This window comes from Exserohilum turcica (genome assembly GCF_000359705.1).
Source record: "Exserohilum turcica Et28A unplaced genomic scaffold SETTUscaffold_4, whole genome shotgun sequence".
NCBI classification, from domain to species: Eukaryota; Fungi; Ascomycota; class Dothideomycetes; order Pleosporales; family Pleosporaceae; genus Exserohilum; species Exserohilum turcicum.
The window spans coordinates 238,088-252,488 of record NW_007360247.1 but is presented as its reverse complement, the minus strand read 5'-3'; the positions used below and the strand labels follow the sequence as shown (position 1 = coordinate 252,488).

Genomic DNA, 14,401 nt, shown 5'->3' with positions numbered 1-14,401 from the left:
GCTTTGAATAATCGACCTACTTGGCCTGACGGGCCGAAGAGGGCCACGACGCATGCGGTCCAATCGTCGCTGTGCAAACAACAGCCATCGTGGAGTGCATACGAGACAGCAAGGTTTGCAGCAGCCCGGCCGTGGTCCTGGTACCCATCTCTGGGGGGCGGCTCTTGGAGGCGGCTGTCAGTCGTGTGCACAAGCCGTCGTCTCTCCATTTGATATGTACAACACGTCCCGTCTTGTGTCTTTGACTAGAACCAAGTGTCGGATCGTTCGGATACTCACTCCACATCCCGTCAACCGCAAGGACCACGTCTGAACTTTAACCCAAACACATGCTGTCAGCAGAGGCCGGTGAGATTCGTCCTCCAGTCGCCGCCGCCCATACAAGCTATGTACTCCCTCGCCGGCCTTGGGTTGAGTTTCGCGTCGTAATTTCGCGTCGTCATGCAAACCGTCATTGCGTTTCAGGTGTTGTAGATGGTACGCACGTGAAATCACTAACACAGGACGACCTGCCCCAGTATCCCGAAGTGGCCTGGTATGTGTGCCAAGGCCGTACAACGACCACGGCGCCATCGGCCCTTCGTTGTCCCGCTTCCAGCATCCGACCTCACCCATCCTCTTGGCCTATCCGAGGCTAACGACTGGCCTGGACATGTCTCGGCTCACTCGAGGGGGAAGAGCCTGCACAATCATGGCAGACACCGCATGGCAATCAACGTGTACGGGACGAGCCGAAAGTGTAAGTCAGTCATCCACCGCGTGTGGCTTGAAGACGCAATGCCAGTACTGTCCATCTACCGACACTAGTCTCCGCCTTGTTCGTGTGCCTACATGTATAGGTGTACTGTATTAATCACGAGTCCCGAAATGGCGACAGAGCCTCTGGACCCGCATCACACGATCACGTTGAAACTGTACCTTTCGGCCAATCTGGGGGCTAAAGTGTTTTTTCCCGCCATTATTGTTTCAAGCACGAACTGGGGTATAGTGCAGAAAAAACAGGTGGAAAAGCAACAACTGCTGAGCAACGCCCAAAGCTCGGGTCAACGCCTCTCAGCCCGTTACGGACAGCAGCAGAGCACACAGTGCACAGTCTACACATCGGTAGAGCCTAGTCGTCTTGTGGCGAAGGCCGCCGTCTCTGCATGTACGTGGTCACCTCTGCAAGTCTTTGGTCAATGCTGGACAAGATGCGAGCCTGGCCCTCAGCGCCATTGACTGCGGCTCGATCAAACCAGGCCTGTGCAGCCCGGAGTTCTCTTTGGGCGTTGGTTAGCCGTTGGTGTCGATCTGCAACAGAGACCCTGTTGGCTGGCCTGGTTTGTGCACATGCTGCTGCGTCCCAGTCTTCCTCAGCGCCGGTTCCAGCTGTGAGATTGCTGATCCACAGAGCAACGTTGCCGCGAAGCTGCAAAAGATTGGCTTGTCTGTCAAAGGGCGGCGATGCAATCACTTGGTCAAGACGCTCCGCAATCTCCATGGCCTGGGCCAGTTCCTCTACTCGAATCGCCTCGTCCTTTGCGCCAAAGTCGGTGGGCCTGTCGGCAGCATCACCAGCACTGGATACGCTTCTCGGAGAGTGTGATCTATCTGTGCGTTCACCTTGCAGCTGCCGCCTTGTACGCTTGGACTTTTCGCATACCTGGTAGATCCACAGCGAAAACATGGCCGGGTAGAACATGCGCTCGTCGACGGCATGCGGCAGTGTCTTGCGGTTGGGGTGCTGGATGATGAGCCGATCGTAATACTCCCGAGCCAGCTCGAATGCCTCTTCCGAGAAAGGGCCCATCTCGCCAACGTGGGTTTCAGCCTGCATGTCAACGCCTGCATTGTGCGGTGTGCGTCGAAGAGCTATCTCTGCGCCCACGCCCCAGCGGCCATGATTGCGAGGATCCACAGGGTGGCCGCCAGCAATCTGGGTGCGCAGAATCATGCCCCATGCGCGGCCAGCACGGTCGTAGTCGCCTCTGAGCAAGCAGCAGTGCATGAGCGTGGTGAGGTTGTCGAGATGGGCCCTCTTGGAGGCATCGGGCTGGGCGTGGGTGTCGGTGGAGGCGGGGTCGACAGCATACAGGCGGACAGGCGCGCTGGCCAATTGCTCGTGGATGGCAGTGGGCCCATGGGGGCCTCTGGAAACGCTGGCAGGCGCGTGGGGAAAGGGTGGTCGGGGCACGTCGTGTGCGTGGCCAGGCAATAGGCCTGCGACACGCAGCTGTGCTTTTTCGGGCGCAGCCGAAGCGGCGGGCGATTGAGCTGTCGAGCGTGGATATGCTTGCTCGTGCGGTGCGTCTTGTTGGTCACGGTCACTGTCGTCGTCGATGGGCTCTGGGTGGGATTCGCCTAGGTTCCTTTTCTCTTTGCTTTTTCGGGCCTTTTGGTAGTGGGCGGCGCGCAGCGAGCGAGACGGGTCTGTTTGGTCGCGCAGCTGCGAGGTGAAGTAGGGCATTGTGGTGGTGGTGGTGGTGGTAGTAGTAGTGGCAGCGGCAGCCGCGGTGATGATGATGATGGTGGTGGTGGTGCAAGCAGGCCTGGGCGATGATGCAGCCGCTGTATGTAGTGTACGCCTGCCTACGCGCAGGCGCAGCGGGGCCCCTTGTTGCAGCGCTGGGCTGGTCGAGGGAGCGGTGAGGCTCTGGCTAGCGACAGTGGCGCTGGAGACGCGACAGGACGCGGAGGTTGTCGAGGGGCGAGGGGCGAGGGGCGGGCGTCTCTCCTAGCAGCCTCAAGCTGTGTGGCAGCATGTTTCAAGTCGTCGAAGGCGAGGCAGGCGCACTCGACAGCCGTAGCCCCAAAGCGCCTAGCGCCCTGGCCGCCTGGGGGCGAGGCGCAGCTGCGCCCTACTGCTGCTGGCTACTGTATGTACTACATGACCGCCTGGCCGCCGCCGCCGCCGCTCTGCTGCTGTTGCTGTTGCTTGTTGGCTGGGCACTCGCTGCTCCGACTGACTAACTGACTAACTGACGGACTGGCGGACGGGCGGACTGGCTGCCACGGACTGCCACCCACTGCCACGCTCTGCCACTCACTGCCTGCCTGCCTACCTGACTGACTGACTGACGGCCACGGCCACTGCCGCTCCTCGACCTCGTCCCTTCGCCCACCGCCCACCGCCCACCACCACCACCACCACCGCCGCCGCCGCCCGCCCTTGCTGCTTCTGCACTCGCTCCTGCCGCCCTGCACTCCCGCTCTTCCTCTCCCTCCCTCACGCCTTCCTTCTCTCGTGAGGCGCGCCTTCCCTCCTCCCTCCCTCCCCCCGCCGCGCCTTCCTCCCCCGCCGGATGCTCGCTCAGAATGGGGCAGGCACACTCCAGAGGCGCTCCTGACGCCGATGCCCGGCGGCGACGACGACGCCCGCAGTCGTGGGCGCCCGACCTGCTCGCCTCGCCCTTGCCTCCAATGATGATGCCGCTGGAGCCTGAATCAGCCAGCACCGCCTCGCCGTCGTCGACACACGCCGTGCCAGAGCTCGCGACCAGACAGCAGCGCCTCACCACCCCGTCGTCGGCCTCTCGCCGCTTCTCCCACCGTCTCTCCTCGCACTTCGGCTGGCCCGATGCCGCCTCGCTGCCGCCCCCCGACCAAGAGGCCGCCGCCCCGCCCCCCAGCCGCTCGCGCGCGCGCCTGCATCGCGCGCGCTCGTCGCTCAGCTCCATGGCGGGCCTGCTGCACCGCCGCTCGTCGCACGTCGCACGTGACGTGGAGCCTGCTCCGCCCTACCTCCCGGCCGACGCAGCCTCTCGCAGCATCGCGAGCCGCCCGCCCCTCGCCCACCACGCAGCAACCGACCGCGGGCCTGTCCTCCCCCGTGTGCAGGTGCCCGACCTGGGCCTCGACTTTGACCAGCTGCTGCGCTCCAACTCGCCCGTCGACCGCTCTGATACCACGCATAGGCAGCGCCCGCTCGTGCCCTTGAGCCCGCTGCGGCGCGATGGGAGGACACTTGGCATTATTCCCGCCCAGCGGCGGCTACGCAACATGATTGGGCACCAGCGCAGGCGACGCTCGCTGTGGCACGAGGGCGAGAATATGGAAAACGTCCAGCAGCTGCGCCAGGGCGAGGACCAGGCCGACGTGCTGTCCCGGCTGCTCTCGCTGGCCGCCGCTGCCACGGCCGCCTCGCTCGTGGGCGACGACAACCAGGCGGCCACGCGCGACGGCACCTTTGATACGTTTCTCCAGTCGCTGCAGAACGGCAGCATAGCGTCGGCATTGCGTGGCAACGATGACGGCGCCGGTGGCGACAGCCCAGGCGCCGCTTGACCAGCTTCCGTGCCTCCTCATCCGCCTCAAAGTCACATAAGCACACGAGGCAGCGTGCACCTGGAACAAGATGAATGGATTCGTCGCCCTCGGCAGCCTCGGCCACGAGCACACCGGCATTGCTGTGGATCCTGAACAGACCAGGGGCTGAAGCCACATCCTCCTCACTTGCAACCGGCGGCTTTGCAGGTCCCAGAATCGACGAGAGCAGCATCATGTCCTCGTATGTCGGCGAGTCAGTGAAGAGACTCGGAGTCGTCAGGATGGGATGATTCTCAGGATAGCTGCCTCCGAGCACGTAGATGATCCAGCTCCTCGAGCCTTCGCCGGGGTTGTTGTCAGGCTCCACCACGCCTCTCCTCCGGGGTGCACCCGCACCATATCGTGTAAAGTCGGACTCGCTCAGCCGACGTGGTCGGGCGTTGCGCGGGTGCGCTTGCGGCTCTTCTGCCGTCGGTTCCAGGGTGGATCCAGCGCCTCTGCGAATAAAACTGTTCCGCCGAGAGGGTGCTGATGATTGTGTCGTGGGAGACGGGGGCGAGGTAGACGTGGCAGGTGTCGTGGCACCCGACGGGCCAGCCGAGAGGTTGAGCGTCGTTGCTGGTGTCGACGGCGGAGGTTGGGGGCCTGGTGGGGAGTCGGTGACAGACGACCATGGGCGGGGACGGTCTTGGGCATTTGCACGGTGTTGTCGTTGGCCATCGTGGCTCGTGGGAAAGTTGAAGCCGCCCATGGACGCGCGCCGCCGGTGGCTGAAGCGAGTGCCGTTCTGCGGTGGTTGGATGATGCTTGCGTCACCGGGTGAAGTCGGGGGAGTCGGGAAGCTCGAGAGGGCGTCGAGGAAGGGCGGAATGCTGGCGTCTTCTTGTCCCGTGCCGCTGCCCGGCTGAATGGAGCGGATGCCCACAATGATGATGGGCACCATCCTCCCCTCGCCGTCTTCGTCGCCGTCTCCGCCGCTGGCCGAAGGACTGCCGCGGCCGCCATTGGCGTCGCCCCGTCCGCTATCGGCGGCAGTGCCAAAGCGAAACATCCTGAAGAAGTTGAGGGGCGCCTGGCTGCGAACACATGTTCCACAAGATCTGCATTGACCAGGTATGTTTTGCACAGACTGATTTGGAATGTGTGTGCGCATGCTAACTCGCTACAGTGGCTAACCACCGGCCGCAACTCGTGCCCCCTCTGCCGAGGCGAAGGTGTCCACGAGACAGCCAAGGATGCTGATGTTCCGCCTAATGTCACTACACCGTCGTTACCGCAAGCAGCAGCTTGATTGATTAGTCGTTTGTTAGGCCCACCTTTGGTCTCCATGGTGAGGGCCTCGCTCGGTTCTTTATATATACCCCTTTCCTATGTCAACGGCCCTCTACACTTTACTGGATACAGGCGGACACGGTATCACGCCCTTTTCATTTACTGCGAACTGAAGCGTTTATGGCGTCGGCAATGTTTCTCGAGCGAATATCGGCATCTCTGGCATCACGGCATCTCAGGAAGGAAAGCAGGCGTGGGAATGGAATCATGGCTCTTCTTTTTTTTTACCTTTCTTCTCCTCTCTTCACAGATTTTTTTTCAATTGGCAGAGGGATGCAAGCATGTATACACGAATTTCCTATACATCTCTCATGGCCTTGTATTTTGCGGTAGGATGAGAGGCGAGGAGAGGCGAGGAGAGGGAAGGCAGAGAGGGAAGCGCTGGCCTAGTTGGGGATTTGCATCGCCATGACGAGCTGCCATGCTTGGCTTGAGAAAAGCATAATGAAGCAGTAATAATGACGAGAGAGGTTGATTAGACAGGGTGATTGTTGCCAAGCGTGATGCCTGTTTGGTTATTCGAGTGTAATGTTTTGGCCCTGGGGGTGAGGGGAGTTGAGTGAGTTTGGTGGCTGCTTGGCTGCGTTCCTGATGTTTGTGATGGATGGATGGATGGATGGATGGAATGCACGTTATTTGTTATCGATGGACGCATGTATATCAATCTTCTCCCTCATCGACTGTATGTATCTGCATCGAATAATGTAATTCACCTATACTGTACTATAATCATAATAATAACAATAATGCTAATAATAATGATAATACCCGCTGTATAATACGCTATATTCCCCCCCCCCTCCCCCTAAGCACATATAGTCAGCAAGCTATCACCGTTCCCCCCCCCCTATCTATATATACAAGTTTACTTAGGTAGTTAGTTACTTGGTTAGTTACGCACGGAACTATGTTACGGTTTTTAGTTTGCAATTATGCCTCGTGCATGCAAAAAAAAAAACTCTACTTAATATCTGTAGGCATATGGACATGTGTACATACTTGCATACAATACATATCTTGGTATAGAATGCGAGACTTGCGACTTGTAGATTAAATGTAGACCCCCCCACTTGTGGAGAATGAAAGCTGTGGCTGTTCTAAGGAGGTTTGATGGTGGCATGTGGAGTATGCTTTGGGGAATGGGCGGGGCGGACTAGTAGTAGTAGCAGTGCAGTGTAGTATATGTATGTATATGTATGTATATGTATCGAGTTACGGTGGGTGTGTGTGTGTGTGGCAAGGCTAATATGTAACTATGTAGGTGTAGGGATGTGAGCGAGTGTGTGTTTCTTGGCTGATGCTGCTGCTGCTGCTGCTGCTGCCCTTCGGACGGAAGCAAGGCATGCAGCTAAGTCCGCCACCCCCCCCCCATCCACCCATGCCAAGTCTATCTCCATCTAAGGCTAACCAAGCCAACCGACTAACTCAGCCCTAGGATAAAACAAAGGATGAATAGCTGGATAAAGTTTTGGATTTTCTTCATGCTGCCTGCCTTGATTGCTTGCCTTGGTTGTTTTTTTCACTCTCTTCTCTCTCTCTCTGTGTCTTGCTCTTACTCACCGACTCTCATCTCTCTCCCTCTCTCTCTCTCGGTGGTACTACTAGTGAGCGGGGGACGGGGCAAGGGGGGGTGAATGCTTGATCTAAAACTAATTTTTTTTACTTTGGCTCACTTTTCAAAACTGAGATGATCAAGTTGGACTAAGACACGGACGGCATCATTAAAATATCCTGGTCTTGTTTCGTGTTGTGAGGGGGGGGGTGTGCTTCCACTTCTGTTTCGTTCTCTCTCTCTCTCTCTCTCCGCGGAACAAGGGCACAGACACACATGATGATGTATGTAATCACCGTGGGAAGGAGTGTTGTTTGGGTATCGGGCTGGGTTGGGCGTGATATAGGGGAGGGATGTTGTCGCTGGGTCACGGGAGCGCGAGTACCATATATGCACATGCGTAGACGCAAGGAAGGATACCCGTAGTAGACGCAAAGAATGAGGCGGAGGAATTGATGGGCGGGCGGGTGGATTGTTTTTTGTGTGTTTGGGAGTGGAGACTTGTCGTGATACTAGATGGATGGATGGATGGGCGGATGAATAGATGGGTGGGGACGGCTGATTTGGAATGATAGAGTAGCAGTTCGTTTCACGGGCCTGTTGCCTGGTTTGGGGAGGTTGTTTGACGGCTATTTGCTCATGTAGCATGTACGTATGAATACATGTGCACTTGCTACGTAGGATTGAGGCGTGGGTCCCCCCGTTGGGGCGCCGTGGGTCCCTGCGTCGTCGCTCTGGAGCTTTGTACGTAGTAGTAGCAGCAAGTGCCTGGTAGCAGCATGGTGGATAGGCTTATCCGTGCATCACAGATGGTTGTCTTGCTTTTGCGCACGTACTCTGCAAAATTATCATGCCATGTCGTGGTGTGGGTTGGCACAGGTGAACAGGACATTTGACGCATTCTGGCACGCCCATGCTGCAGAATCCCTGGCCTTAGCAGTCTGGGGGACGCAAGATTTTTTCTTCTCGGCCAAAAGTCACCGCCGCCCTTAGCACACAGCAAGATGATGATGATGATGATGATGATGATGATAATGAAGAAGAAGGCATCGTTTGCACGGGTCACTGTCAGCTATAGCGTCTCTTTGTCCAACGGCCGTATCCACTGCCGATACTCTTACTCCCACTCGAGCATTCCAGTCGACTTTGGGCCTGGCTCGGAAATTACAAGTATAATGCCGACTTGGGACCATGGCCGAGGTTAACGGGTCGCGGGGGTGAAGAGGACACAGGTCAAAGTCGGCCAGTTTGTAGCTACACGCACACGTACGGGCGCCAGGAGCCATTCTCAGGGACCAGGTACGCATGGGGGTTTTCCTGGCCATATGGGCCGCGGCGACAACTTGTTCGGCCAGGCAAGGCAAGGTGGAGAGAAAGGGCTGGACTGCAATAGTGCCGATGGCAAGACCCTTTGAATGACGTTGATGCTTGAGGCTCCATCTTACTGGTCGCTGGTGCTGCCAGGCGTCTGGGGGGGAGAGGGGGGAGAGGGGGGGGTTGCCCGTGGCCTCGCAAGCAGGCGCTGTTTGCAGCAACGCGGCGAGAGGGAGAGGGAGAGGGAGAGGGAGAGAGATAGAGATAGAGCGAGCGAGGCCGCTGCAGGTGAGCGCTTGCGGAGAGTTTGGACGACTCTCTTTTGCTTGTTTTGGTGGATGGGTGGTGGTGGTGGTGGTTGTCGGGTCCAAGCTCGGGGGTGCAGGAAGGGCTGACCCTGTCCATAAACCAGCCACACGTGGGTCCACGGTGCCTTTGCTGACCTGCGAGGGGGGGAAAGAGCGAGGGGGAGGGGGGGGGCAAGCACGCATTCACCCACTCCCTCACTCCCTCACTCCCTCCATCCCTCCATCCCTCCCTCCCTCCCTCCCTCACCTCTCCCTCTCACGCCCACTTCTGCCGTAGCCCCAGGCAGACCGCCCTTCACTCGCCCGCCGCCTGCACGACGCGCGCCACCAGCACAGGCGGTCCGCACTTGGCGTGCACCTGCGGCAGACGGACCCCTCGCAAAACATGGGCGAGAGCGTCGCCAGTGCCGTCAGACGCTGCACGGCATTGCCATGGCCAAACGTCAAGCAGCTTACCGGTCGTGTCTGGAGCTGCTCCTTGCAAATGAGATGCGGTGTCAACCATCCAGAGGGCCCACGGCCCACGGCCGCCATGGCTGATGGCGCACCGCAACACTGACGCACGGCTGTTCGCAAACCTCGACCACTCAGCTGTGCCCGGCTGCCTGACTCGAGCATCCGCCGTGGGCTATAGGGCAGAAACGTGACATGGACGTCTGCTCAGGCCCATGGCCATATCGCTCTATAATGGAATGGCCCCGCCTGCACACACGCGCACACGCGCACACGCACCCTCGCCCGGCACGGCAGTCGTCGTACTGGCCCCCTTGGGCGGGCGGGCGGCCCTTATCGTGTCAGCACACATGGAGGATATTTTGTCCCATGCCAGTCTGATGATGATGGTGCTGCTGCTGCTGCTGCTGCTGCTCCAGACGGCGCAGGACATGTGTACTGCCGCCCAAATGTGCCAGGCAGCAGCACCACCTACTCCACCACCTCCACCACCACCACCACCACCACTACGGGCACAAGCACCACCAGCGGCAGAGTGGGCAAATCCTGAATCCTGATCATGCCACTTGGGCTCTGCATGCACTCTGCGCCACTCGTCCCGCCATATGCCAGCACTGTCGCTGGCGCGCAGATGACCGCGGGCCCCCCTCCCCCCAAACCCCCCCTCCTCCACCCCCTAACCCTTGAAGAGAACGTTCTCTTGCTGTCCCCAGTGCTACCGCTGTCATGGGACTCGGTCCCGGAGCTGAGTACGAACATGCTGACATTGGGTTAGCAGCCAGATGCGGCCTCCTTCTCGAAGCAGTTCCTCATTCTCTCGTCGCCGATGTTGCTGAGTCAAGGTCCATGTGAAGGAGCCCGCGGGAGCTGCATGGCTGGCTAATTTGCAGCATCCCTCACTAGCCGTCTCTGTGCGTGCCCAAGCAGCATCAATGTCGACGTGTGTTTTTGGTTTTTTATTTTTAAATAGGCTCCTTGATGAGGCTTGAAAGTCTAAAGGCCTTCTGGCGCGGCATAGACTGCGTCGCTGCATCGGCGCAATCCCTACTTTCAGGAGGGTTGAGTACTAGACGGCAAGGCCCATGGATATACCATGCCCTGTCCTATAACTCGACGACACCATCAGGCCCGTGCGAACCGCTCCACGCACCAGTGCCAGCATCCCAGCACACGGCGGCAAATGAAGAGTCTGGGGAGCAGCAAAGCGTCTACCGGCTCTGTCGCCCTTGAGAGCCGTGTAGGGCCCCATCTTGAACATCTCCCACACACACCCACGCCCCCCCCCCCGGCGATGATCCCGCCCGCCGACTCGACTCGATCCCAGTGCTGTTAGGCGTGCTGCTCCCACCCTCCCTCCCTCGAGCAATTGCAAATCCAAGAGGGTCGAGGATCGCCTTTGCAGCAGACGGATCCAGCCAAGGGGGGAGGTCAAGCACGAACCCGGACATGATATGCGCCGGCCCCATTTCCACCAAAAGGGTGCTGAGGCATGGTGGGGCGGCCGCTCAGCCATCCACCAAGTCAGTCGTCAGCGACTGGTGGCGCGCCGATTGCGACAATGGCCAAGCAGTGCTGCACTCGAAGCGGCTGTCACAGTGCGCGCGAGTTAGCCCAGAGCGATCGAACCTGGGATTTCCAGCGCAGCAAAAGTGCAGCCTGTGCGCCCCAGGAGTACATACACTCTCGAGCCAACTAATAACCCATCAAGTAATAATCCATGGCTGCGCGGAAAGCGGAAGCGTTTAGGCGCACGGCCCACGGCGGCCTGGCAAGACAACTCAGCGGCTTGCAGCTTGCTTTTTCCCCTTTGCTGCACCCCGGCTTCTCAGATGCAGACGTTTGATGAACCTCAGACTATCCGTTCCTGGCGTCCAACATTGCTTCTTTGTACGGACTAGACACAAGGCTCTGGTCTGTGTCTCGGCCCGGCTCTCTCACACAACCTCCATCTGCGCCCTGCTGTGCTCACTCCCTTTTCCCCCTCCTCCAACATTGGCCATTTCTGGTCGCCCCTCCCCCCAGATCGGTACTGCATATGCCCTCCCGTTGTCAGCAATCCCGGCGTCGCAGTCTATCTCGCCCTGTGGGTGGCTATGTGGACAGCAGCACTCTGGCCTACCGGATACAGTACATATTTGAACCGCCTGGCCTAGGTGCTAGCTGGGGCCATCACCCGCGCGCCGAAATCAGCGTGCATTAGGCCAATCCACGGCTCCGGCAGGCGTGCTCCTCCTACAAGTATATCCTTTCAAATTCCCGTACCTGGCGCCCGAGCCATTGTCACACCCGTTGACACGGCGATCGACCTCGGACCCTTGCAACCTGAATGACGTTGGTCCTCCTACGACAAGCTGTACCGTCTCCAGACTCCTACCATTGCGACGACACTTGACACCCACCCCTTCATCACTGCGCAGCCTCTCGAGCATCCCTCCAAGAGACCATGTCTGGATATTATCCCCATCCAGGCCACAATGTCCCGCCCCAGTATTACAACATGGACCCAAACGCCATGCCAGCCTCCAACAACAACATGCAACATGCCCCACCAAGCATGCTTTCCCATGGCTCATATCCCCTAACCCTACCAGACAACCCATTCCAACCTGGAGCACCCGCGCCTTTTATGCAATACAAGAATATTGGCCAGCAGGGCTATGCTGATCAGTATGAGGATGCATCTGGTTCCATGGGCTCGGCGCATAGTGCCAACGGCCGCGCGCGCCGACGACCAGCCCCTGGGGAGCAGGTAAAGCATCGCAGAACCCGGAGTGGATGCTTTACCTGCAGACAGCGGAGAGTCAAGGTAGGTCATGTGCTCTTTTGTGCGGATCCGAATGTCGCTAACGCTGGCCGTGTAGTGTGATGAAAACCATCCCGTGTGCGAGAGTGAGTGCCTGCTTCTGCCTCCGGCTCGTCTAAACATGGGCATGCAATCTGACAGCTTTCACCAGGGTGTCACAAGGGAGGTCGCGAATGCATCTACCCCGACTCACAGTCTAGTCAGAAGTCGACGCGCACTGGCTCGAAATCGGGCAAGTCTTCGTCGGCGGAGAACATGTCGTCGCCTGAAGGGGATGGCAAGGAGCGCCTGCCTGCCATCAAGGACGAGTACGAGGAAGAAGGCTCTGTCGACTATGATGAAGATGACATGTCGCGAAGCCAGGATGCCCGCGACTCATCTCACACCCCTGGCTCGTATCTCGATCAAAGTGCCTCGCCGTCGACTGAGGCGTCATCCACGGTCCCACCAACAGTACGGCCATCGCTGTCGCGCAAGGGCAGCGCACAGCCCTCAAAGGGCCCTGCAAACATGGCGCGGGACGTCCAGTTCTACCTCAACTACTTCCGCAACCACATGTCGGTGCACCACTACGGTCTCAAACGCGACACGCACGGCTTCCTCAAAGGTGACTTCATGAGCTGGGTAATGAAGTTTGAGCCTCTCAGATACGCCGTGGCGGGATACGCTGCGTATTTCCACACGCTCTCTCAGCCGGATGGCCGCATATCAAACTTTCTCCAGTTCTACAACGAGTCAGTTTCGCGCCTGCGCGTGTCAATCGAGAAGAACAAGAAACAGGGGCTTGCCACATTCTTGACTGTGTTGCAATTGGCCAGCATAGAGGTATGGGCAATCTTGTTGTCATGATGCCGTTGTTCTAACGGTGTCACCCAGGAAATGCTTGGTGACTGGGTCAATCTCATGGGCCATCAAAAGGCTGCATTTGAAATGCTCACCCGGCTGTACACACCCGAGACAATCACCAAGACGGATTTTCTTTGCAAGGTACTCATCTGGTACATTCGATTCGACTTGTTCCTTGGATTTCAATCGGGCGGCGAGGCAACCTTGGGTCGGGAGTGGTACGTGGCCGTCCACGCTGCCTACGCCCAAAGGGCCAAGGACAATCCAGAGGACCTGGGCATGCGCTACGAAGAGCGCTTTGCTCACTCGCGATTGGCAGCAAGGGACTCGAACGATCTGTTTGCAAGGACAGGGAAAGGACTGATCAGTCCCCAAGACTTTATGGCTCAACTTCCCACCCTCCGAGAAAGAGTCGAGTCGCTGCAGAAAGAAATACCGTCCATCTTGCTAGACGCCAAGCACAAGGTCCACAGCATTCCCGGAGAGCCGGATCCCGATGGCATTACGAATCCCTATGAACCGGACCTTATCTGGGGCGGACCGCTGTGGACAACCAACTTTCTGTTCATGGATATGTGGGGCCTCCAGTTCATGGTCGCCATATCCACGTCGATGGCGTTGAAGCAGCCCGTAGATCCAGAGATTACCAAGAAGGCTTATGAAGTAGTGCAAATGTACGAAGCTATGTGCGCATACCCAGAGGCGCCTCCAGGCGCGAGACTCGAGGCGCAAATCACGTTTGCCATTGCGGCCTTGTTTCTGCCTAAAGATCCGAGGACTATGCAGTGGGTTCGTCGGTCCTTTACCAAAGTCGAAGCAGCAGGGTAAGCACACGTGTTCCGTTAAGAGCCGGAAAGTAATACTGCAAAAAGCATAACGGCACTTTCAAGCAAAACATGGGCCCCTCAAAGTATCACGCTCACACTAATCCAGATACATCTATTCGGACGTGATGCGCAATCGCGTGCTCGAGTCCATGGGCGCCACACCGTCGGATTGGTGGCTTCCCAACGACGAAGACTGCCCGCCTATCATTCGGTCGATAAAAGATTTCATCAAAGAACGTACACAAGCACCCAAAGACCAAGTCTCTGAGGATCTGCGCGAAATGCGGGGTATATTCAGCTCGCTTACCATCTCGGATTCGCCGATTTCGGACAATACCACAGTAGTAAGCGCTGACGGCTTGGGGTCTGCGTATGGCTCTCCAGACTGGCAGTCGTCAGGGTACGGAAGCGACCGGAAGCCGTCGGTCGTAGAGTCTAATCTGCCAGGGTCTCAGAAGCCGTACAGCATACAGTAATATTTTTTTTAATCTTGCTCGTATAGAATGTTTGCGCCATGTACGCTTTTGGGATGAGAAATCAGCGGGCAGGGTTGATTACCGTGCATAGGTCGAGACTGGGCGCTAAACGCATGTGCGTTTTCTCAACCAAGCCTCTCGTGCAGCATGGAAGAAGGCATGGTGCATCTGAAACGCTCTATGATGCTTATCCTCAGGCTTGGATGGTCCATGCTGGTCTTCCGAGAGGCGTTCTGTCCTACGTC

The 14,401-nt window shown here is 58.0% G+C and overlaps 4 protein-coding genes across 4 annotated transcripts; 2 read left to right on the top strand and 2 right to left on the bottom strand.

Annotated features, from left to right (window-relative positions):
* Positions 1-1,111: 1,111 nt before the first annotated feature.
* On the bottom strand, positions 1,112-2,446 carry SETTUDRAFT_32758 (uncharacterized protein; the record flags this gene model as incomplete). The annotated part of the gene is made up of 1 exon (XM_008029872.1): positions 1,112-2,446. One exon carries the CDS (start codon positions 2,444-2,446, stop codon positions 1,112-1,114), a length of 1,335 nt encoding a protein of 444 aa, XP_008028063.1.
* A 1,503-nt stretch (positions 2,447-3,949) lies between these two features.
* SETTUDRAFT_92429 (uncharacterized protein) lies at positions 3,950-5,398 on the bottom strand (the record flags this gene model as incomplete). The annotated part of the gene is made up of 1 exon (XM_008030040.1): positions 3,950-5,398. One exon carries the CDS (start codon positions 5,396-5,398, stop codon positions 3,950-3,952), a length of 1,449 nt encoding a protein of 482 aa, XP_008028231.1.
* Positions 5,399-11,239: 5,841 nt separating this feature from the next.
* Positions 11,240-11,404, top strand: SETTUDRAFT_155087 (uncharacterized protein; the record flags this gene model as incomplete). The annotated part of the gene is made up of 1 exon (XM_008030039.1): positions 11,240-11,404. The coding sequence occupies one exon, from the start codon at positions 11,240-11,242 to the stop codon at positions 11,402-11,404; it is 165 nt and encodes a 54-aa protein (XP_008028230.1).
* Positions 11,405-11,647: 243 nt separating this feature from the next.
* On the top strand, positions 11,648-14,156 carry SETTUDRAFT_155086 (uncharacterized protein; the record flags this gene model as incomplete). Its single annotated transcript, XM_008030038.1, has 5 exons — positions 11,648-12,010; positions 12,066-12,093; positions 12,159-12,832; positions 12,884-13,677; positions 13,787-14,156. The coding sequence occupies 5 exons, from the start codon at positions 11,648-11,650 to the stop codon at positions 14,154-14,156; spliced, it is 2,229 nt and encodes a 742-aa protein (XP_008028229.1).
* Positions 14,157-14,401: the final 245 nt, after the last annotated feature.